This window comes from Sarcophilus harrisii, chromosome X (genome assembly GCF_902635505.1).
Source record: "Sarcophilus harrisii chromosome X, mSarHar1.11, whole genome shotgun sequence".
In the NCBI taxonomy this organism is placed as follows: domain Eukaryota; kingdom Metazoa; phylum Chordata; class Mammalia; order Dasyuromorphia; family Dasyuridae; genus Sarcophilus; species Sarcophilus harrisii.
The window spans coordinates 42,036,361-42,060,004 of NC_045432.1; the positions used below are offsets into that span (position 1 = coordinate 42,036,361).

General features: G+C 44.1%; 1 protein-coding gene across 2 annotated transcripts in view; it reads right to left on the reverse strand.

The window, feature by feature from the left end:
- The window catches only part of FGF13 (fibroblast growth factor 13), a 518,205-nt gene that overhangs the window by 209,459 nt on the left and 285,102 nt on the right, over positions 1-23,644 (reverse strand). For both annotated transcript variants that reach the window (XM_031944885.1, XM_031944883.1), the window contains exon 3: positions 20,873-21,040. In XM_031944885.1, coding sequence (XP_031800745.1) covers positions 20,873-21,040 — 168 coding nt within the window. The remainder of the gene's footprint in view (positions 1-20,872; positions 21,041-23,644) is intronic.

Genomic DNA, 23,644 nt, shown 5'->3' on the forward strand with positions numbered 1-23,644 from the left:
TTCCTCGAGCCCCCATTCAGAAGGGAAACAAATGCAATCAGCGACCCCGAGGTTTTTCCACCTAAAGCAAACGGGGAGTACTTTCAATGCAGTGGCTAATCCCTCGGCAGTGGGAAGGAATCCATTGTTCATTCTGCATTGGGAAAATTTCCATTAAGGTGAAACAGAACTCAAGAGACAGGCCTTATTGAGAATCACTCTGTGAAAGCTGCTTATGAGGGAGGTGAACATGCTCCCAGCAGCAATGGGAAGCTGGTGTATAGGCGATTGCAAGAAAGGAGCTTTTGTGTCTTAAGCAATAGAGACCATGCAGGGTCGTGTTTATCCAAACCCTTCAGGAGCCGAGAATGTGGGGGGGGGGGCACTTGCAGATTAGCCTGTCCGAGCCCTTCACTTAGCAGATGGGAAAACAAAGGGCTGGAGAGGGGACGGGACTTACCTAGCGTCATACAGCGCATCAGCAACACAACCGGGATGTTTTAAGACAGAAGTACTCACCCCCCAGATCTGGGTCTCCCTCCACCATTATGTGTGGCTAGAGTTCCTTTCTTTTGTAAAGGCTAAGAAAATCCCCACCCCAAACTTCCACGGGCAGACCAAGGTACTGAGGCTGGGAAGCCCACTCAGCTGCATCAGCCTCCCACCCTCCTTCCTTCAACTCTGCATCCCAATTAAAAACCATTCCCATTATTTTCCTCGCTTTATCAAAGCTGTGTGCAGAGAATTGGAAATGATTAGATCCGAGTCCACGTCCCTGTTTCTTAGCTGTGTCTCTTGGGAGGAGTCCCGCCTCCTCTCTGAGCGAGCGTCCTCGTCAGTAAAACTTTACTTGAATTCAGTAACTGTTTATTAAGATCCTACTGGGTGCCAGGCACTGTGCTAAGTTCTAGGTATACGAAAAAAGGCAAAAAGCAGCCCCAGCCCCAGAGCAGCTCTCAGTCGAGGGGCAAGACAACTTTCAGAAAAAATACATACACACATGCTATATACAAAATGTGGAGAGGCTTCCCATGGGATTTTAGTGGGGACCCAAATGAAGCCAGGGAGCCCAGTAATTGGAGAGAAGGAAGGAGAGCCTTCCAGCTACCAAAAACTATCCATCCGGGAGATGGCGTTGCTTACTCAGGGAACAGTGAGGAGGCTCTAGTGTCACCAGAGCGGGGTGTGTGAGTGGAAAGGTGGGAGAGGGGAGGGCTTTAGCAAAACCAGAGGGTTTTACATCGAATCCTCGAGGTGAGAGGGAGCCAGTGGAGTGGGACCTACATTTTAGGAAAACCACAGCTGAGCAGAGGATGGATTGGGGTAGGAACAGACTTGTGAAAGGGAGGCCATCCAACAAGCTAGTGAAACAGTTCAGGTGTGGGATGGACCGTATCGGGCCGGAGGCACCATCCAAGGAGAGAAGAGGGTATATATGAGAGTTGTTGTGAACATAAAAGGGAAAGGCCTTGGCAACAGGTTCAATATGGGGGAGTGAGAGAAAGAGAGAAGTCCAGGAGGACAGTCAAGTTTTGAATCTGGATGACCAGGAGAATAGGGGTACCCTTGAGAGTAATAGGAAAATCGGGAAGGAGGGATTCTTAGACAACATGCCTCCAAGGTTGCTGGGAAGAGCAAAGAAGATGATAAACATTAAGCCCTTGGAAGCCATCACGCCTTTCGCAGATGCCAGCTATGATCATCACACCCAGTGTTTAGTACGATGCCCGTCACATAGTAGGAGCTTAATAAATATCTATTAAATAACTGAATGTGTGGTATTGTTCGCAGATCAGCTTCTGCATTCAAATTTCATCTTTTTGTGAGAGGGGAGGAAAAAAAGCTTGTTAAGTGAAATATAATAAAAGGTACACTGAAAAAAGAAAACAAACAAATGAGCACAGGAGGACTGTGGTGAAATCAATCAGGCTTTCGTGCTGATTTGTACAGCTACCCTTATTTGTATATAAAGACATTTGCGAAGAGTTTAATGTGACTGCCATGGCCAGCACTCTACAATAAATGAGCTGTGCATGTAAATAATGACCAGAGATTTAATTTCTCCACAGCAGACAAAGCAGCCCAATGACACGGCTAGCGCTGGATGGGAGTCAATGAATCAAACCAGTGATGTGAAAGCTGATCAGAACGGCAAAGCTGGAAGGGAGTGCACCTGAAAGTCATGGCCAGAAATTGTGGTCCCCGGGCTAAGGACCACAGAATGGACCAAGAACGGGTACCGTGGACATAGAGAGGGGTTCAGAAAGGCTACAAGCAAAGAATGTGGACTTCAGAACTCCAGGCTCCACTGGAGAGACCCCAGGGTAAGAGGATCAGAGATTCATCATTGGGGAGGCCACTATTGGGTAAGGGAAAAGGGCAGGACTGAGGAAATAGCAGCTGGTGAGCTTCCTAATTTAAATAATTTTTCATGCCAACTAAGTGCCAAATTCAGTTGTTCTTACCTACTGAAAGAGTATAAATTTTGTTTGTGCCCTCTCAATTGTGGTACATGAGAACCAACCTTAGTTCTGATGGTCAACTCCAAATCTACCATTTAGTACATGGGGAAACTGAGGCCCAGAGAAATTAAATGACTTATCCAAGGTGATACAGTGAGTCAGTGGTAGAGTTGTGACTGAAAATCAGGCCTTCTGATATGAAGTCTGGACATTTAAACACAGGCAATGTATGCAAACTCAACATCTGGAATATAACAGATTTGGAAAGAGACGTTTCCCATTTGGAAGTATTAGCACCCTTACTATCTCCACGTGGACTTTTCTTTAAAATTCCTTCCACGGGAAGGTCTTTATGACCAAAGCAGAACTAGAGATCATTACTGATCACAAAATAGAAAATTTCGATTATGCCAAACTGAAAAGTTTTTGTACAAACAAAACTAATGCAGACAAGATTAGAAGGGAAGCAATAAACTGGGAAAATATTTTTACAGTCAAAGGTTCTAATAAAGGCCTCATTTCCAAAATATATAGAATTAACTCTAATTTATAAAAAATCAAGCCATTCTCCAATTGAAAAATGGTCAAAGGATATGAACAGACAATTCTCAGATGAAGAAATTGAAACTATTTCTAGTCATATGAAAAGATGCTCCAAGTCATTATTAATCAGAGAAATGCAAATTAAGACAACTCTAAGATACCACTACACACCTGTCAGATTGGCTAAGATGACAGGAAAAAATAATGATGATTGTTGGAGGGGATGTGGGAAAACTGGGACATTGATGCATTGTTGGTGGAGTTGTGAACGAATCCAACCATTTTGGAGAGTAGTTTGGAACTATGCTCAAAAAGTTATCAAACTGTGCATACCCTTTGATCCAGCAGTGTTACTACTGGGATTATATCCCAAAGAGATTATAAAGAAGGGAAAGGGACCTGTATGTGCACGAATGTTTGTGGCAGCCCTTTTTGTAGTGGCTAGAAACTGGAAACTGAATGGATGTCCATCAGTTGGAGAATGGCTGAATAAATTGTGGTATATGAAAATTATGGAATATTACTGTTCTGTAAGAAATGACCAACAGGATGATTTCAGAAAGGCCTGGAGAGACTTACACGAACTGATGCTGAGTGAAATGAGCAGGACCAGGAGATCATTATATACTTCAACAACAATACTATATGATGACCAGTTCTGATGGACCAGGCCATCCTCAGCAACGAGATCAACCAAATCATTTCTAATGGAGCAGTAATGAACTGAACTAGCTATGCCCAGAAAAAGAACTCTGGGAGATGACTAAAAACCATTACATTGAATTCCCAATCCCTATATTTATGCACACCTGCATTTTTGATTTCCTTCACAAGCTAATTGTACAATATTTCAGAGTCTGATTCTTTTTGTACAGCAAAATAACGTTTTGGTCATGTATACTTATTGTGTATCTAATTTATATTTTAATATATTTAACATCTACTGGTCATCCTGCCATCTAGGGGAGGGGGTGGGGGGGTAAGAGGTGAAAAATTGGAACAAGAGGTTTGGCAATTGTTAATGCTGTAAAGTTACCCATGTATATATCCTGTAAATAAAAGGCTATTAAATAAAAAAAAATAAAAATAAATAAAATTCCTTCCACATCGGATCATTTCTTGCTTAAAAAAATCAAGATGAACAACAAAGTGAAACTCAATGTCCTAGAATGTCAAAGGTCAAAGGGGGCAGATCCTGACCCATGGCTATTCATCCACAAGAAAGTAGAAATCTAAACACAAGCAATCTACCTGGAGATCCCTCAGGATGTCCTAAATGTCAGTTTAAGTTGTCCTCGTACAATGAAAACACCATACGGGAAGAAAAATAAATAATCACAAAGATGTTTGTCAAGTCAGTCATCTCCCTCGCTGGGATGCCTGTTGCATCTCTCTTTTGGGTGTTTTTTTTGGCTGGAGGAACTCTCCCATTTGCAAACGCAGATCAGTAAATGGTCTACACTTTAGAGTCTGGGAGAGGAGTTTGCAGCACTTAGATGAGTTCTTGAGGGTCAGACAGCTGAGTTTCAGAGGTGAGACAATCTGAGTTTTGCTGACCCTTGGGCCACTGCTCTATTCACCGAACCATGATGTTTCTTTAATGTAAAATTTAAATGGGAAAAATATAATTTTCTATACTTCCTTCAAAGAATCAACTTCATAATTATAAAAACGATGGCTACGGTCCTCCTGCTCATTTAACTTGAATATTGGGAGGACAGTTCAGTGGACGGCTTTCTCAGTGTAAGTAAATGATGGGACACGGGAAGTGGAAAGCTTAATACAAAACTGGGCTGGATTTATTTTATAAACCGGAAACCCAAGAAGGTGACTTAGTCAAAGGGACATGGTGGGCCTTTTGTAGGCGTTTTCATCCAACTTCCTCATCTCCCTGTCCTGAACCCTTGGGAAGCTGGCAAATCCAGGGGTTCCGGTCAGTACCCCTCCTAATTCTTGTCTAGTAAGCCTGTGCCACAGGCTGTTCATTTCCAAAACCTCTACGCGAGACAACTGGGTTTTCATTTGCATTCCCAGCGGCCCAATATCTTTGCGTTATTGAACAAAACTTGGCAAACTTCACTGAAGTCGATGAAAGAGTCAAACGGGCTTGGGAGAGACTCCAGAGTGAGGTTGCATTGTGGAGAAGGCCAATCAGCGATACGGTTACGAACAGCTTGCTCCCAGGCACAGAGCGAGGGCTAGAATGCTCTGATGTGATCATGAAGATGGATTCGAACTCTTTCTCAGATACTTACTAGGTCTCTGAACAAGTCTCCTAATCTCAGAGACTAGTTTCCTCATCTTTAAAATGGGCCTATGAATAGCTGTGCCACATACCACATAGTGTTATTGAAAGGCTTGGATGAAATATTGGATGTAAAGAGTTTTGCACTTCAAATCACTTCCATGAACACCAGTAATGATAATCATAGGGTAACAGATACCCCTTTGGAGTGAAGGGGACCTCAGAGGCCACACAATCCAACCCCCTCACTTTACAGAGGAGAAAAGCAGGGCCGAGAGAGAGAAAGAAATTGCCAATGAGCCCCTGCGTATTAAGTGAGAGCTGGGAATTGAACATCGGTCACTCAATCCCAGAATCACCAAATTTTCGCTTCTCCCGTGACAATGTCTCTGCTCTACCTTAGGCCAGCACTCCACTTGTACATGAAATTATTCGGACCCTGAGCCCTAGATGAAGAGGTCCCTGTGAGGTTTACATGTAAAATCTAGTAGGGATTTAACCCAGAGAGATAGAGGTGGCCATTTGGGAGTAGGTGTTTCTGTTTAGTCGTTTTTCAGTCACATCTGACTCTCTGTGACTCCATTTAGGATTTTTCCCCATTTAGAGTTTTCTTGGCAAAGACGCTGGAGTGGTTTGTCATTTCCTTCTCTAGCCCATTGTACAGATGAGAAAACTGAGGCAAAGAGGGTAAAATGACTTGCTCAATGTGACAGCTAGGAAGTGTCTGAGGCTGGATTTGAACTCAGGAAAATGAGTGTCCCTGATTCTCAACCCAGTTCTCCAACCACTACGGCACCACCCAGCTGCCCCCTGGGGTATTCTTAGCTAAGTGGTCTCTGTTTCAAATATTGTCTCTCCTGCCTCTCAGCATCCTTGCCTTCCTTTGGGGTTCAGTTAAGGTCCGTGCAGGAAATCCTTCTGATTCTCGCCCCTGTCAGTTGTTCATCTTCTCTCTCATCAAGTTTCCTCATGTTACATTTATGTGAATATATTTTATAATAATAATGGCCATTATTATTGCCGGTGACATTTCATGGTTTGAGTCTCAAAACAGCCCAAGGAGGTTTATGGGAACCTCATTTTAGAGGAGGAAACTGAGGTTTAAAGAAATTCAACATTTTGTCACACATAGAGAGCTGGAAGGGACGTCAGAGCCTAACTCCTCATTATGTAAATGAAGAAACCGAGACCCATGAAGATTAAGTGACTGGCCCAATGTTTATAAATCTAGAACTGAAAGGGAGCTAGGAGATTATCGAATGTCACCTCCCCATTTAACAGAGGAAAAAACTGAAGCCGAGGGAGAAATGAATTGTATACGATTACACCTGCAATAAAGTAGTAAAGCCAGGATTCAAACCCAAATCCTTTGGCTCTAAAGCAAAGTTTGCTTCATTGTACTTCACTACTCCCATTTTGGTAAATGCTGATATTATTCCCATTTTACAGGTGTGGAAACAGAGGGTCAGAGAAGTCAAGGGTCTTTTTGAAGGACGCCTGGCTAGTAAGCATCTGCAGTGCTGAATAAGAGCAGGTCTTCCTATTGTCAGATCCACGGCAGGATCCAAGGGGTCACACACCCTGGCTACTAAGCCACAACCTTTCTTGTGGCCAGGAGTGGCTTTTTTTGGTCTTTGTATTCACGGGCCTTTCCAAGCACCTAAAAGCACTGAAAAGGATCAAAGAACCAGAAGGGACCTCAGGGGTTATCTAGTGCAACGCCCTCTCACCGCTCCCCATTTTAGAGATGAGGGAATGGGGCCAAGGAAGGTTAAATGTCACATGGGATAGTAAGTATCTGAGACACCCAAGTTCAATCCTCTTGATACCCTACAAGCCAAACATTTGCAGTAACAGTAATAGCAAACAAACATTTATGAAGCACCTCCTATGCGCCAGGCACCGTGCTAAGTGTTTGTTAGCTGCTGAATTTAACTCAATCGAATCAAGGTAAAATGGTGACAAATCCAGAACTTAAGAACTATCGGTGATGGAAACTTGGCAGGATGGACTGCTGGGCTCGTTACCGAGAGGGAAGCTGGAAGCCCAGCATGTCGGTTGAGGCAGACCTTCGAGATCTTACGGTCATTTCACAAAAGAGGAAACTGGGTTTCTAAGAGCAAAGATAGCTTGTCAAGGACATACAGCTAGACACAATAGGTGCTGGGTAGTTGGTACAGAGCCCCCAATTCCAATGTTTGCTTGAGAATGATAAATATACATTTCAAAAGGCATCAATTAACACATGCAACTAGAGGTTCAGAGGGCAAAGATGTCCTCCAAGAGGAGACCCAATGTGAGAGTAAAAAATACGTGCTTATACAAGTCAGTGACAGTTCCCTAGGATCACACTGGAAGAATGGGGTGATGAGGGGCTTGGCCTCTGAGTGCTGTCTCAATGACTCATCCCATGGAGGTAGGGAGACTCATAGTTCTCCACAGTGTGCATTTTGGGTCACCACACCCATGGCCTTTTCATTGAGATGCCCCTTCTCTAGATACCCTTCTCCCCGCTCCAGAATGAGGGCACGAGTCTCTTCTGATATTACTAGGCCCACATTCCTACTGTCTTCTCCACTTCAGTCAACTCATTTTTTTTTTTTGGCTGAGGCAATTGGGGTTAAGTGACTTGCCCAGGGTCACACAGCTAGGAAGTTTTCAGTGTATGCGATCAGATTTGAACTCAGCTCCTCCTGACTCCAGGGCTGGTATTCTATCCACACAGCCAACTATTTTTGACCCAGAATCCCTAGTGAAGGCTCTGAGGTCTCAATCCAGTTTTGTTTATTTGGGGAAATATGGTAAACCCCCAATTACATGCTAAGTGAACACCTAGCTCTGCATGCCAGTATGAGATTTTCTGAATCTGATCAAGAGCCCTCTAACTTGGATGCAATGAGAAGATTCTTAGAGTACCAGATTTAATTACAAGCTCCCAGAAAAAAGCAGCATCAAACAGCAAGTGAGGAAGGAAACCGCTCATCTGGTTCCTACTGGGACCTGTGTTTGGGCGTCTCTCTTGCTATCTCGGAAACACCCTTTGCTCTTTCCTTGTCTTCCGAGGAAGAGCAGATGGTACCTGCAGGATGAGAGCAAAGCAGCTCAAATGGGAGCCAACACAGTGTAGATGCCACGTGGGCAATGTATGCGATAATATGAAGACGGCACTTGGAGGCAGATGCCCGTTTGTGTCCCGTTTGAGTCCCATCCAAGTACTTAGATGACCTTAAGTGGGCCAGTCCTTGGGTCTTGGTCCTCTCATCTGTGAAATGGGGACGATAATTCAGGCACTGCCTCTCTCTGAAAGGGGGACTGTGAGACTCTAATAGGATAACAGAGAGAAAGTGATTCACCACTGTGAAGATCCATCACTGGCAACACACTAGATTTGGAAGCGGGAGATCGTGGTTCTGTTCCTTCCTACCCACGTGGCCTTGCACAAGTCACCTAAACCACTGGGTGAAATGAGATGACCTTGGCAGTCCCTACCGATTCTCAACTTAGAATTCTACAGTCTGGGATCTCTGGTTTTTCTCCTCTTAATTGACTATAAGTTCCTTGAGGGTACAATAGGGATAGGGACTCAATTTGTGACATCACTGGGGATAGGGGGAAAAACATTTATTAGGCACCTACTATGTGTCAAGCACCATGCTAAGCATTTCACAAATATTACCTACACTGATGCTCAAAACCCTGTGAAGTAGATGTTCCTATTATTCCCATCTTATAGATGAGGAAACTGAGGCAGGATTAAATGACTTGCCCACAGACATATAACTAATAAGTATCAGAGGTGAGATTTAAACCTCAGGCCCTCCTGACACCAAGATTGGGACTGTGCTGCCGGGGTGTGTCAGAAGTGACCCAGAATCTGGATACCCTGGCTCCGAGACTAGCTTTCTATATATCGTGCCGTGCTGCCTCTTGAAGCCATGGACCGTTTCTCATTCACTTTTGTGTCCTCGATACCAAAGTGCATGAAGAACAGTTGCTTTGCTAGATGCTAGTTTGCTAGTTTTTGCTAGATGCTACATGCTAGATGCTAGATGTTGCTGGATTTTTTCTCTGGTAATCGAGGTGGCTTAAAATGTGAATGCCTCTGCTCGTGGGTGGCCCGTGGCCTTAAAATGCCCCCCGGCAGCTCAGTTACCCGAGTGAACGCTGCCCAATGGCCTTGACGGCTGGGGTTGTTCGCAAGGTGGGTGCGCAATTGTTTCGGGAGTACAGCTCTCAAAATAGTAGAGGCTCCCAAATCGAATTCTCCAAAGGCATGGGTGGAGGCGGCCACGCGACTTTGATGATCTGGAGTGAGAGTGGATGTTGGCCGGGACACGAGACAAGTACAAGTAAGTGTTCATGGAACGTAGGCTTCAAAGTCTCCTGTCTGGCACCTCCCCAAGGAACCCCTCAAGCTGCCTCCAGAATAGCACACTTAGATGGCTGTGCGGAGAATGATGAGCAGACATTTCAAGAAAATGTACATTAGGATGCTAAATAACAAGTAGGAGAAGGAAACTGTTAACTAGCGTCTCAGTAGATGGGGCCACGGGAATCATCGAACTCTTCCTTACAGAGAAAAAGAGATGGAGGCTCAGTACGGTGAAAGGACTCATTCAGTCACCCACTGGATTTGCTCAGATTTGTGTCCAAAGAATCTGTTCAGATAAAAATGAAGAATGGGTGCTGAGGACAGGGTCGTGGCCTTCCAGGAAGGAAGTCCCGGCTTCTAGCCCCAGAGAATTGTTCTGTGACCTTGAACAAGTCCCTTCCTCCTTTGGAGCTTAGTATCCTCCCCTGGAATAGGAAGAGTAGAAGTGGATCATCTCTAAGGCCCTTATCAGTCCTAAAGGTCAATCAAGCACTCAGAGTACTGGCTCTTGAGTTAGAAGGCTTGGATTGAAATCTCACCTCCAATGCTTAGTACCTAGGTTACATCAGGGAAGTCATTTCATCTTGGTGGGCCTCAGTTTCCTTCTCTATAAAATGAGGGAGGTTCAACTAGATGGCCTCTAGGGTCCCTTCTGGCTCTGGGTCTCGGTTCCTATGGTCTGCTAATGGTGTCTCTCAGGCAGCCTACAAGAGGAAAGAAGGCTGGTTTCTTTTCCAGCTGCTCATCTCATCATTAATTATGTGGATACTGAAGCTTAACAGGTAAAACCAAGTCTCACCATTGTATCCAAGGAAGGTGGAATTAATGTTTTAAACAATATTTCTACATCTTTAAGGAGAGAGGGGAGGAGAGGAGAGGAGAGGGAAGGAGAGGGGAGCAGAGATGAAGAGAGGAGAGGAGAAGGGAGGAGAGGAGAGGGGAACAGAGGAGAGAAGAAGAGAAGAGACAAGTAGTCCTGGCTCTCAGCAGAGCTCCCTTCAAACTCTGCCTTTTTCCAGTAAAATCGCCATCCTTCCTGGCTGATTGCAGGACCCGCTTTGCGCCACACGGGGGCAGCTCGCCACACAACTCTGCCAAAGCTGCACACCAAGAAAGACATCATCCTGCTTCTTTCTCCCCTGGCTTTGGAGTACTCAGAGCTGTTTAGAAAGTTGCTGGCCAATTTCTCTCGGGTGCTCAGGAATCCTACAGGTCAGGTGGGCACGCTGTCCAACTCTGATTGCTAATCACTGGCTGAGAAGGAAGTTTGGTTGTTACAAGGTGCCCTGAGAGAGGATGCTGGGAATCTGGGGTCTCCTCCCAAACTTTAACTGGAGTACACACTCAAGTTATCGGCCTTAAAGGGTATGCAGGCTGCGTGTGGGGTAGGGAGGCCATTCCTGAACTGAAATGAATTGATGCCCCGGAACCACCTTCCAAATCTTGTGGCTAAGGGCCTCCTCCCTGGTGGGGAAACAGCAGCAGGTGATACATGTTTCCCGGTTGCTGAGGAACGAAATAACATTGCATCCGGCCAGGGGAAAGGGAGGCACTTTCCTCCTTCTGACTCCCAGATCCAGAATCTCGATGGCATCCTCGACATCTCACCTTCCTCCACCCCACGCACCCTGTCAGCTGCCAAATCCCCTGTCCACCTCTCCCACAAAATCTACTGAACGCAGCCCCTCGTCACCACTCACACGGCTCCGGCTTTAGTTCGGGCCCTCATCGTCCCTTGCCGAGATGATAGCGACATTTTCCTAACTGGACTCCCTGCCACAAGTCTCCCCTCCCAGCCTTCTATCCTCCACAAAGCTAATGAAGTGAGTTTTCTTCACCCCCAATCTGAACACATCACTCCTTTATTCAGGAAACCCTGGTGGATTCCTATTGCCTCTAGAATTGAATATAAACTCCTACTTAGGCCTCTGAAAAACCTTTAAAACTGGGTCTTATCTTCATTTTCCAGCCTCGGGGGACACTGCTCCCCCTTCATCCACCCTGAGATGCAGCCTAAAGGGGCCTTCTCTGTGTTCCTCACACCAGAACCCGGTCTCCCATCCTTGGGCCTTTGCAGTGGCAATCTTACACCGCTAGGATGCACTCCTTCCTCCGTCCTCCTTCAGAGTCCCTTTCCTCCTTTAAGCAGCAGCTCAGAGAATATCTTCTCCATGAAGACTTTCCAGATTTCCCTGGCTGCTAGTGCTTCTCTCCTGAACCACCATGTATTTATTTAACTTATGTGGAGTTATTTGGATGTATTAATTTCATATTTATGCTGTGTATAAATAGCATACATGTTAGATGGATAAACTATAGCATACAAACACATCTAAACACAACACATATTAGGTATATTATATGTCCACATTGTCTCCTCTGTTAGAATAATCTAAGTTCTTCAAGAGGGCATGGACTGTTTAGATCTTTCTCTGACTCTCCAGCGCCCAGTTCAGCGCCTGCTACATAGTCAGTACTTCGTATATTATTACCTGATTGGTTGATTCCTCCCTGCCTCGCTGGGCCAAGAAGAGCTCAGAAGGAAACAAGGCTGCTTTGCTCCTAACTCAAGCAGGGCTCATCCACCTCACTGAAAGAGGGCTGTACCCTTGGGAGGGCCCTCCTGGCTTCTGGGTTCCCACAAGGACGCCAGTGTTTTCAATCCTCCCCAATCCTGGCTGTGGTGCTTTGAGTTCTCACAGAGGAGAGAGACTACCGTGAGACAGATGGGGCCGTACAGGGGTTTTTAAGGTCATTCAAGACAAGGAAGCCAAGTACCTCTGTGGATTGGTCACCTCACTGGAACAAAGTATCCAGCCTCCAAAAGAACCTGTTGGCTGGGTGACAAAATATCAACTAGATAATTTCTTAGAACTTTGGCAGTCTCCAAAGAGACTGAACCTCTGGACCCGATCCTTCTCTCCTTTCTCCTCCATCCTAGTCCTAGGAGAGGCAAAGTGGTAGAGCGGGTAAGGCACCTGACTTCAAGTCAGGGAAACCAAGGCTGAAATCACGCTTCTGACATTTACTAGTTTGTGTGACTCTGGACGAGCCAATTGACTTTTCTGGGCCTTGATTTTCTCATCTGGAAAATTAGAGGATTAGCCCCAATGGCCTTTAAAGTTCCTTTCCGGCCTGAACTCTTTAATTCTGTGATCTCATTTCAAAGGTGGAGGGAACTCCTAGAGTGGAACTTCTTCCACCAAAGCACTGGAGGAACTTACTGAGCTGTGAGGAATGCTGGGTATCAAGTGACTTGCCTATGGTCAATAATGTTGGGCAGAATTAAGATTTGGGCTTAGATATTCCACGCTCTAACTCTTCCCCTTCGAACCTTTCACTGGACCCTTTATATCTGGCCCTTAAGCTCTCCTGTGCAGCAGTCGCCCCCTACCTCTCAGACATTGCCAAAGGCATTTCACATTCAACATATACCAGACTCTACTCAGTGTCTTCCTCCTGAGCTGGCACCTCTTTCTAACTTCCTTATTTCTCTCAAGGGAGCTACTATCATTCCAGTTACTTCCACTCTACCCAATAATGGAGTCCACCTCAGTTCCCGCTCATTTCCATAACCAATTATCTGCTAAGACTTTTTTTTCCTACCTTTACAAGATCCTTTCTTTGCCTTCCTCTTCACTCATACAACTGAAAGGCAACTTCAGACCTCACAGTCTCTCACCTGGACTACTTGCAAGAGCCTCCCACTAGATCTCCCTGACTATTTTCTCTCCAATCCATCTTCCATACAGTTGCCAGATCACCTTGCCAAGCAACATCCAGTCATGTACTGTCATGCCCTAAGTCCTTTGGTGGTTCACTATTATTTTTATGATGAAATATACATTTTACCATTGAACAGAAAGACTTCTTCAAACCAGGTCCCGGACATACCTTTCTAGACTTACTGCAGAGCACTGCCCTTGCTGAATTCTAGATTCCCGACAACCCTGTTTTCTAGTCTTGGGATTTACTCCTCTGCTTTTGCAGAGAACATCCCTCGTGTCTGAAACATATTCCCTTTTCACCTCCACCTCTTAAAATTTCTGAATTTCTTTATGTTTGGGCTACCATATTCTCTCCAATGGGAAGCCTGTGTTCTTGTTCCCCTTTGTTTGCAATGATGTATCCCTCATCTGCAAATTATGGGATGTATATTTATCTGGCCACAGGTTCTACCGGGAGAATGTGAGTTCTGTGAGGGCAAGCACCGCTTTGTCTTTCTGTCTCCTGGGTCCACAGAGCATCTCATCGCACACAGAGTAAATGCTTACTCACTGAGTGTTGGCTTAGTCTCTTCCAAGTCCTTTCCCAAAGCTGTGAAATCACTGTTATTGATACTCACTTTCAAAGCCGGGTTGCACGAGGCCATCGCCCTCCCGTATCACAGTGGGGTGCCTTGGCGGAACCAGAACAGAAGGTCCAGGAACATAACAAACTATCTCAGCAAAGCCACGAATCCCTGCTCAGAGGTGAGGGATGGCCATTTCACTTGTTAAAAAGGATCATATCGAAAAAAAGAAGTTGCCATCACTTTACAGACAGAAGCTGCACAACCAAACAGTACTTTTTGTGAAGAGCTTTGATTTGGGATGAGCCTATCTGTGGCTTCTGATCTGTGAAGAGAGCCCAACCACGTGAAACCATCAGAAGGTTGAAGCCGCCCCTGAGAGCAGGCATCCAAGGTGACTCCCTTGTCAGCTTAGCTCAGCTTCGAAGACACAATCGAATTAAGATGTGAATATCTAATCAAAGACTGATAAATGTCCTTCCTGACAGAAAATTGAATTCTAAGCTGCTAAGTATACTCCTCTATCAGATTATGAATTTTCCAGAGAACAAAAACATGCTCCCCATGTTACAGAGTTTAAAATATGATCCTATGTTCTGGGATTTTGTTTTTGTGGATTTTTTGGGCAAAAGTCTGTAATTTCATCAGCGTGGTGGGAATACCGCTGTAAAAACTTCTTTGGCTGTATAAGTAGTTCTCCTATAATTTGTAACTTTAGAGAGTTATCTATTTCACTGAGAAATGTGATTACTTGCTCAGGGACACTGAGCTAGTGAGTGTCTGAGGAAAGATTTAAACCCAGGTTTTCCTGACTCCAAGGCTGGTAGAAGGCCATCATGCTACCCACAATGCTCTGGGTTGGGCCAGAAGAAATGTTAGGTAGCAGTACTTTCTATAGTTCTTATTGATTTGCACAATCTTTAAAGCTGCCTCAACTACTGTTTTTAACTAAACAGCTTTTAAAAAGCTGTTTTTAACTAAATGGAAAAACAAATGTCAACGCCCTTTAAACAAAAGAAAGTAACTTGATTGTCGTTCCTTGGGATGTGGAGACATTTTTATTTTTTAGTGGATTTCTCTTGGTTTAACCATTTGAGCTACTTTTCCCCCTCTTTCTCAAAGCCTTTGACTTCAATAGACAAAGCAAATGGTGAAGTACCTTCATTTCTACCAGATGGCCAAGACAAGACTAACTGGGTTCAGAGGCATCTGAGGCTTAGGGCTGGGGTAGGTTGAGAAAACTATGGTGGTCTACTCAAATTTTAACAATTATGTGGACAAATTATTGCCTGAATTTTGCTTCTCCCAACGGCTGGCTCCGAAGTGGGTAAACTTCATCTTTGCCTTCTGGTCAGAGAGATGGCAGTGCCCACAGAACTCCACCAAAAGGGCACAGATCCTTCTGATACCTGGCACCAAAGGTGGCCGCTCCGCATCGGCTCTTACTCCGAGACCAAGGTCAAAACCGATTCACCAATGGTACTACGTGGGCCATCTGGCAACTTCCAAATCCAAATGAAGTCTGAAGCATTTTTCTCCCCTCCACAGAGAACTTTCGAAAGAAGACATGAGTGAGACACAAAAGAATCTGAAATCAAGACATTTCTAAACAGGAAGCATTGAGGAAAGCGGACCAAAATGAAAAGTCTCTTTTGAGCATGCTCCTTAGCGCTCTTCCACCTTCCTCCCCTCCCACCGTTTTGGCAGTGTGGATATTCATGGAGACACATTCTATTTCTGGGATAAAGAGACCAAGGCATTATCAGAGGTAGCAGCAGTTATGATCATTACCGATTTGCATCAGGAACATTTTGCATAAGACTGTGTTTTCTGTCACTGGGAGAAAGTGGCCATACCTGATCCTCAGCTGCCATCAGAGACTGTCCTTGTCCATGGCTGTGGGATTCTTTGAATGAAAGAGTTAAAGAGGGCCTGAGGGAGACAGGATCTTTTTGAAAGCACAGGACAACAGAACTGCGGAAAAGAGGCCAAATGCTCAATGAGAAGTCGGTGACGAATCACTGCATGCTTTCGTATTTCCCTGCATTACACCGACTTCTTTAAATTTATTGACATAACTTAAACATCCTTTCTGAAGATGAACCCCAAGGGATTTGTGATAGGTTCTGGAGACTCTTTTGAGTCATAAATACTGTCAGATCTATTCAGTTTAGTAGAAATGCAATTTCTGATGTGTTTACATAAAACCTTGTAGCAAAGCAGAAAAGAAGACTGGCCTTGGAGACAGAAAACCTGAGTCAGGGACCCACCTCTAAAACTCAGGCGATTTATGACAAGCTGCCTCTCATCTAGGGACCTTAGTTTCCTCTTCTGCAAAATGAGGGCCAGGGAACAGAGGATATTTAAGGAGCCTCCAGCTTTATCATTTACGATCCTGGGATAGTGTAGAGGCTTTTGGAGTCAGGAGGCCTGAGGGTAACCCTAAGTGTGTCACCTGGGGCATGTCATTTAACTTCTCTCTCAGTTCCTCATCTGTAAATTGGTAAGGGATGGGAAGTGGTGGCGTTGATGAGAACTAGATGTCCAGGAAGAGCACTTCCACATCTGCCATTCCATGATTCTAGATCTGGATTCAAAGAACCTAGATTTAAATTGCATATAGTCTTACTCAAGTGGCTTTGGCTTGCTATGTCTCAGTTTCCCCATATGTAAAATGAAGAGATCGCACCAGGTAGCTTTTGAGCTAAATCTATGTTCCAGTTCCAGTTCAGCAACTAACTGCATCCTCAAATATTAGCTAACTTTTATATAGCACTTGCTGTGTTATAATGTTTATCTCACTTGATCTTCACCACAGCCCTTGACAGGTAAGTGCTCTTATTGCTCCTATTTTACAGATGAGGAAAGTAAAAAAAAATAGAGGTTCACAGATTTTAAGTGTCTGCGGTAACATTTGAACTCCAGTCTTCTAACTCAAGACCTGGTGCTCTGTGTTCTCTAGTGGCCCCTCGTGGCCGGTGCCTTGACTAAATCACTAACCCCCTTTCTCAATCTCTATTTTGGAAATGAAGATAACAGCAATTTTATTTTTGGTCAGGCCTCCCAGGGTTCTCTTTACAGTGAGGTCAAAAGAAGACAATGTATGAGACAGCCTTTTATCAATTACCAAGGATCGGGGACTATATAAAATTTTGCTAAGGCCTCCCAATCGTGGTTAGACGTGCCAGGATTGACTTTTTCCTGGATGTCTCAATTAGACATCAGCCAATAATGCCGGATGTGGCTGACTTGGGGAAAAAGATAAAATACATGCACATGAAAGTTTTCTGTCCCAAAGAGTAAATGGGATTCCTTACCAAAAAAATACGTGCTTGGGCCTGGGCCCAATTTGAATCACAAATTTGACAGGTGGGCACGCCTTTCTGAGGGCCAAAGTCTGAGACATGCCATAGCCCTCTGAGTGGTTATTAGGAAATAATGACAGCCCATCACTAACCGGCAGCAAGTCACCAGAGATCAATGAATGGGCTCTTCAATAGATTGGTAATAACCAGGTAATAACTGTTTGGGGTGGGGAGGTACAGGGACACTGTAGCCATTACTGCTTTTATCTATATGACAGCAAATGATGAGCCTGCCTGAAATTTTAACCTTTCTTCTGATGAACAAGTCCCTTCTCCTTGCTGGACAGAGATATAGCTAGGACTGAAAAACTGGGCCTTTGCTCCAGTATATCAAAATTTGGAATTTGCTGACTACACTGACCTTCTTTCAGTAATAAAACAACAGCTAGGAACTAGTTAGCAAAAGTTATCAGTTAAAATCCTACCCTCACACTAGAGGGGCTAGTTCTCCCTCATCACCCTATACACACTATTAATTAAAATAGGTTGCTATCAGATGACACTACTTTTTCCCTTTGGCTGCCGCACTTAAGGTGAGACTCCCTTCTTAGAAGAAGAGGAGGTTTCTTCCAATGGTCTCTATATTGCCCTCATTGCCTCCCCCAAACCAAATTTGTCTGAAATCAGTCTTGCCTACCCTGCTAGTGTTTTGTGAAGAACTACCTAGGAGTGGAAAAAAACTAGTTGTAGCTCTGTCTCTCAGTTTACTTTACTGTAAAAGCAGGAGATTAACTAGATCGCCTCCAGGATGTCTCCTAGTTCTAAAGTTGACTTCTTCTATTGTGTAGATGTTTTGACACAGGGATGTTATCACATCCATGAAATCGTAAGCCTGGACTATCTTACATTATCCCCTTTCCCCACCCCTCTGAAAACAACCCCCTTAAATTTATGGAGACACAGTAACAAGGAAAAACTCTCTATAATCATCAATTTGGCAAGCTAGAACCACAACTGTGACTTGACTGACCAGTTTCCACTTGCTCTGTCGGCCTTGCCTCTGAAAAACCAAGAACCGGTAAACTCCTATTTATGAATCAGTAAAGACTTCTGCTGTGACTCCAGACCACAAGTAAACCAGGCACCAGGGTCTCTTCCAGCTGCCTTCCTTTAGTTTCCTAGGGATTCAGTGAAAAGGTTCTGAGTTAAAGCAGTCTTTGTAGAGGAAGAGCTGTCCAAACACAATGGTAACCCCATGCACTGGTACTTCTGCCAGCACTGGCGAGCCAGTCATGCCCCAGAACCTTCAAAGGAGATATAAATGACACCTCAGCAGGAAGAATGTTCAAGTGAGCCACCGAATCACCTTTTGCCTCTTGCCAGAAAGGCTCCCCCAAAACCTCCCCAAACTCACAGATGATGTGCCTGTCGGAGGTGAGCGTCCAAGTCCAAGGCGAGTCTGGTCTGAATGCCTCTCGGCGCTATCTCTTTGTTTGAAATCTAAAGTCACGCACTGATCCTTGACCGAAGGTCTCCAGGTCCAGATAATGGGCAAGTCTATGAAGGGTTCTCTCTTTCTGACGATGCAGAGTACATCTCCTAAGTGCTGGAGCCTCCTTTGGGAGGTCATCATGTCCAGGCTCCTGAGGTTGGACCTGACAGGGTACAACCATGATCCCGGAAAGTCTTAGCTGGATCTTATTCTCTTGCCAGACAATTCATAGAAAGATGGGAAGAGAGAGGGCTTGGCAGTGGCAGAAACCTTGGCGGGAAAGAGAGGCTGAGAGAAACTCTCAGTACAAACTTTCAGTCTGGAAAGCCACAATTAGTATGCCAATACTCAAATAACAACTATACATGCAACCCCACCTTTCATGTGGTCAAAATGAAATTGTAAGAAATAGGAAAGAAATATCTGAAAGGATAAAAATTCTTGTCCTTTCTCCTAAGGACTACATATTAGGAAAGCTTTCAGGGAATAATACATCATGTATAAATGACAAAGCCTTAGGAAATTGGCAGGGATACCTTGGGAAACTTACATATTGCCAGGACTGGGACAAGGGACGAGATGGTACTGAATTCAGGTACACAGCTTGTTAATTAGAAGACCAATTGATGACAGGGTGACTGCTTAATTACTTTCTTTTTAATGAACCCCACCACCACCACCACCCCAGATTGGCTTGCAGGTGTTGACTTTCAGAACTAGAGATGGCAACTCAATGGCTCTCCAGTCGATATGAAAAAAAGAAAATGCACACTGTTATATCTTCTTCCTTCTAAGAGAATCATAAGGCAAACGTATCCCCGAATATTAGGCACTGAAACGTATCTCAGTCATGTGACCAGACCACTAATGGAGGATATAAACTAACGCATGTACCATTCATGCGATCAAAGATACAGTGGCAGCCAATGGACATGGAACTTTGAGCAAGAAGTCAATACAAGTAACTTATTCTAACATTTGAAGCTTGACTCAAGAAAAAGAAGAAAAAAGGAAGGGGCGGAGGGTGTTTGGTGGTAAGATACCATTCCTTTAAGATGTCAGTTTCCAGCCTGAGAACTACAGATGGAAATCCAATGATTCCCCAGTCAATATGAAAAAAAAATGCACATTGTTGTATATATCCCCTTCCATATAACAGCATAATAAGGCAGATGTAACCCCAAATGTTAAGCACTAAAAAGAATCTCAATTTTGTGACCAGACCATTAGTGGAGGATATAAACTAACACAAGAACCGTTCATGCAATCAAAGCTACAGCGGCAGCCAGTGGACATGGAACTTGTGTCTCCTCCCATATCATCAACCCACAAAGAGCATGCGTAAGGTATTTCATTAAAGTTAACGTCAAGGTCATTTCCGATGACATATCGATTAGCCTACGTGATGTCAACCCCCCTGCCCTCAAGTTGAATTTGGGAGGCTGAAATGGAGATAGATGGACAATGCTTATTGCGGTATCTCTGTCGAGTTGTTCAAAATAAGTGAAAGGAGAGCGTTGAGAGAAAATTGCAGGTTACGAAGTAGATCGATCATTTAAAGTATTGAATATTTCATTCAAGTCTCAGTTTCATTCATGGAAAGAAGAATTGTACAAACCTGTACTTTAAAGCTGAAAAGGAAAACATTCTTTGCATCATTTCCTAAAGGCATGCATTTCATTTCCCCGAATGTGACTGGCCGTGCATTACAGAGACCGTCTTTTCCCACTCCCCACTGTCTTATAAAGCAAAGAAGAGTTGGAAAATGCTGTGCAATCTTTGCATTCGTATTTAAGGGCCATCTATGAGCTGATTGCCACTTTGGGAATGCGAGGGGATGGAACCAGCACAGGGCTGATGGTGGCTAATGTAGCAAAGCAACTTTGGCAGCCAAAAGGGGACAGCAGAACGATGGGGGCAGGGGAGACCTGAAAACATTTTTGGGGGGAAAGCAGCAGCGCAATCTCGCCGGTGGCTGTCGGCAATGATCGGTATTGTACAGTGTCCCAAGGGAGACTGTATAACACTGTCACAGGCAAGCAGGGGCAGCATAGAGTGTGCTTGGCCTCCTGTGTAACACAGGCCCAAAAGGAACCGTACAGCACACCGCATGTAAGAAATGAATGAGAAAGAAAGAAGAGCGAGAGAAAACAAACATAAACACCGATCCGGCGTGCACAAACCTTCCGGCTCTGTGTTCTCTTTGAGGTGCACTTGCTTCAGTGGGCAGCAGAAGATTTCGTGACACTTAGCACGAAAGGGGGACTCTTTTTTCTTTAATTCCGCTGACTGGATGGAATCTTGCCGTAACATAATGTATTCCTGTGTGCCAGGGGTAGCGTCATCCAGCGCTGCGGTCACCACATAACAAAATGAACTCAAGTTAGAGCTTCTCAAAAGGATCAACTTATACCAACCCTATTCCCATGGAAGAAAATCAAACAACATTTCTAAGAGTCCAAAAAAAATCAACTGGGGTCATGAACTTTTTCTAAAGTGACTCGGTTGAAAATACTGCTGCCTAGAGAATAACTACTTGGCAATTCATACTGTTATTGCAGATTCAGTGAAAATATTATCAGATTATGTTATGCCAAGAAGCAGGTTGACTGGAAAAACATACCATGTAGATGCTGTTAGTATTAAATGAAGGTTCAGCATAGATATTTGAGGTAGAACTGGCTAACGGCCATCGATTATCAGCAAATTAGGGGAATGTGCCCGTGATTACATGTCTGTTCTCGACCTACTGCTTTAACTTTTGGCCACTGACCCAAATGAAGGACTACTAGAACATCCAAAACACTGTTTGCCGAGCCTGACAAAGTGACCAACTGGTCTTGGCCTTACCCCTTGGCTCCCCAGGGGAATTGAGGGTCATCTCAAATATCTTAATGCACTAAGGCTTCCAAATCAGGGCGGCAAATGACATTTAGATAAAGTTGCCATTGGGTCAAAAACAGAAGTATCAATCAAGGCACAGTGCCCTTATTTCTTGATGGCTACTGAGCATTTTATTTTATCGAATAGGTCAATGATGTACCCACTCTCCTCCCTCTCCCCCCGCCCCACATCTCCTTCTGTCTCTGTACCCACATATATTTAGCATTCACATGTTGTAAGGTTTGCATATTCTGTGTTTCTACTGAATAAAGAGCCATCCCACTATGGCATTTTTGCTCTTGCTAACCACCCACCCACCCAAGTCATTATACCATTTTGACCTTTATTGGAAAAAATGCAAAGACAAAACCAAAAAACAACCAGAGGACTGACCACATTACTGAATGATTATATTTCATTCTCTCCACAATTAGGCCATTCCCTTTCCCCTATGAGTCAGTGTCTCTGTATTTATGATTAATGAGCTGTTGACTCACAGCACACCCCCAAATGTCTAAACTCCACATGGTTTCCTCGGGAGAAATACCGATGGCAAATCCGTTATGGTAAGAATAATTCCAAAACGTTCTCAACAACAGCCTGAGATTTCAGTGCCAGAGAACTGGATATTCCTGTGATTGGCAATAATGTTATGTGACTGGGTGAAAGAACAGAGAGTGGGATCTTAATGAATTTCATAGACTTTCTTTCGCTTTGGGAAAAAGCAGGATACAAAGGAAAAATCACTCGCGTGTGAGTATTATGAGTTCAGAACGAGTCGTGGATAGATTGCCCCCATTCAGAATTATTGTCTTCTTTATGAGTCATTAAATTATGCAGGAAGGTGATGAATATTTTAGTCAATTTCACCAGCAATAATCAAAAATATTATGTTGCCCCAGCATGGCAGCTTGATTCAGTAGAGAATTTCTTTCATTTCCTAGGAAGATGATGATGATGAGATATCAGGGCTCCATTTGTAGATATAGTTCCTTGCTAGAATCAGATTCAAAGCAAATGGACTTATTTATATTATAAACAGCTATTTATGGTAATAAAGACACCAAATTTTAGCATAACAGCTCAAAAGTGATTTTGGTTTTGCCACTTCAAAATAGCCTAGGAAATCTTCCAAATTTGGAAATCCAGAAAAAGCATCGTCCATAAAGGAGACCGCTACTGTATCTCTTTGGGGGCCCCATGGAGCTACCCATACACTGCCATAGAGCTAACATAAGATAAGATGGAAGGGAGATGAAGAAGGAGAAGTTCTGGATGTCATTAGGGGAATTTGTTACCCTGAAGTTTCTGATAAGTATCAGAAATCTGCTCTCCCCTCTAGTTTTATGGCCACAATAATGACATCACAAATAGGCATTTTTCAAAAGTAACGCCAGACTGAAAGAAAGAACTTTGGCCGCATCACCAGTCAGCCACTTCTCCAGCTAGCCATCAATCCCCAGAAAAACCCTAGGCTGCCATCATTTGGGCTTAATTAGATACAGTGGATTATCTGAAACAGACCACTGTATTACAGTGAAAGGGATGTAATGACTGATCCAAGAGCCAAGACAAAAATATATTATGACCGAGGAAGCAAAGAGGGCACTAAAATCCAAGGCAGCTGCTTCCCACAAAACCCTCCCTTGTTGTTTTTCATTTTTTTCCCCCTTCAGACTGAATTCAACTAGTGCCAAAGGTGCCTCACTTCTTTAATGAGGGCTTTAACAAGTCATCTGTTTGAGCAATAAGTGTAGACTCAGGAGATTGTCTTGGGAATCTGGGAGTTAATGACCATGCTCTGTGGCTTTGGCTGGGCCTCCATTAGAACTACTTGTCAATTCCAACCTCGGAGTCCATCAAACCGATGGCTTTGTACGGCATCAGCAGAGCAACTGATTAAATCACTGACTCTTCACACAGTTGTGGTAGCAGCACAGAGAGACAGTTGTGCCACCATATAGACGATCACAGAATGAGAAATTGGAACTGATGACGAATGAGGAAGAGTTCAGAAAACATATTTGTTTTGTGAAAGCCTCCCAATATCATTGTGGTGTCTTTGAGGGTTT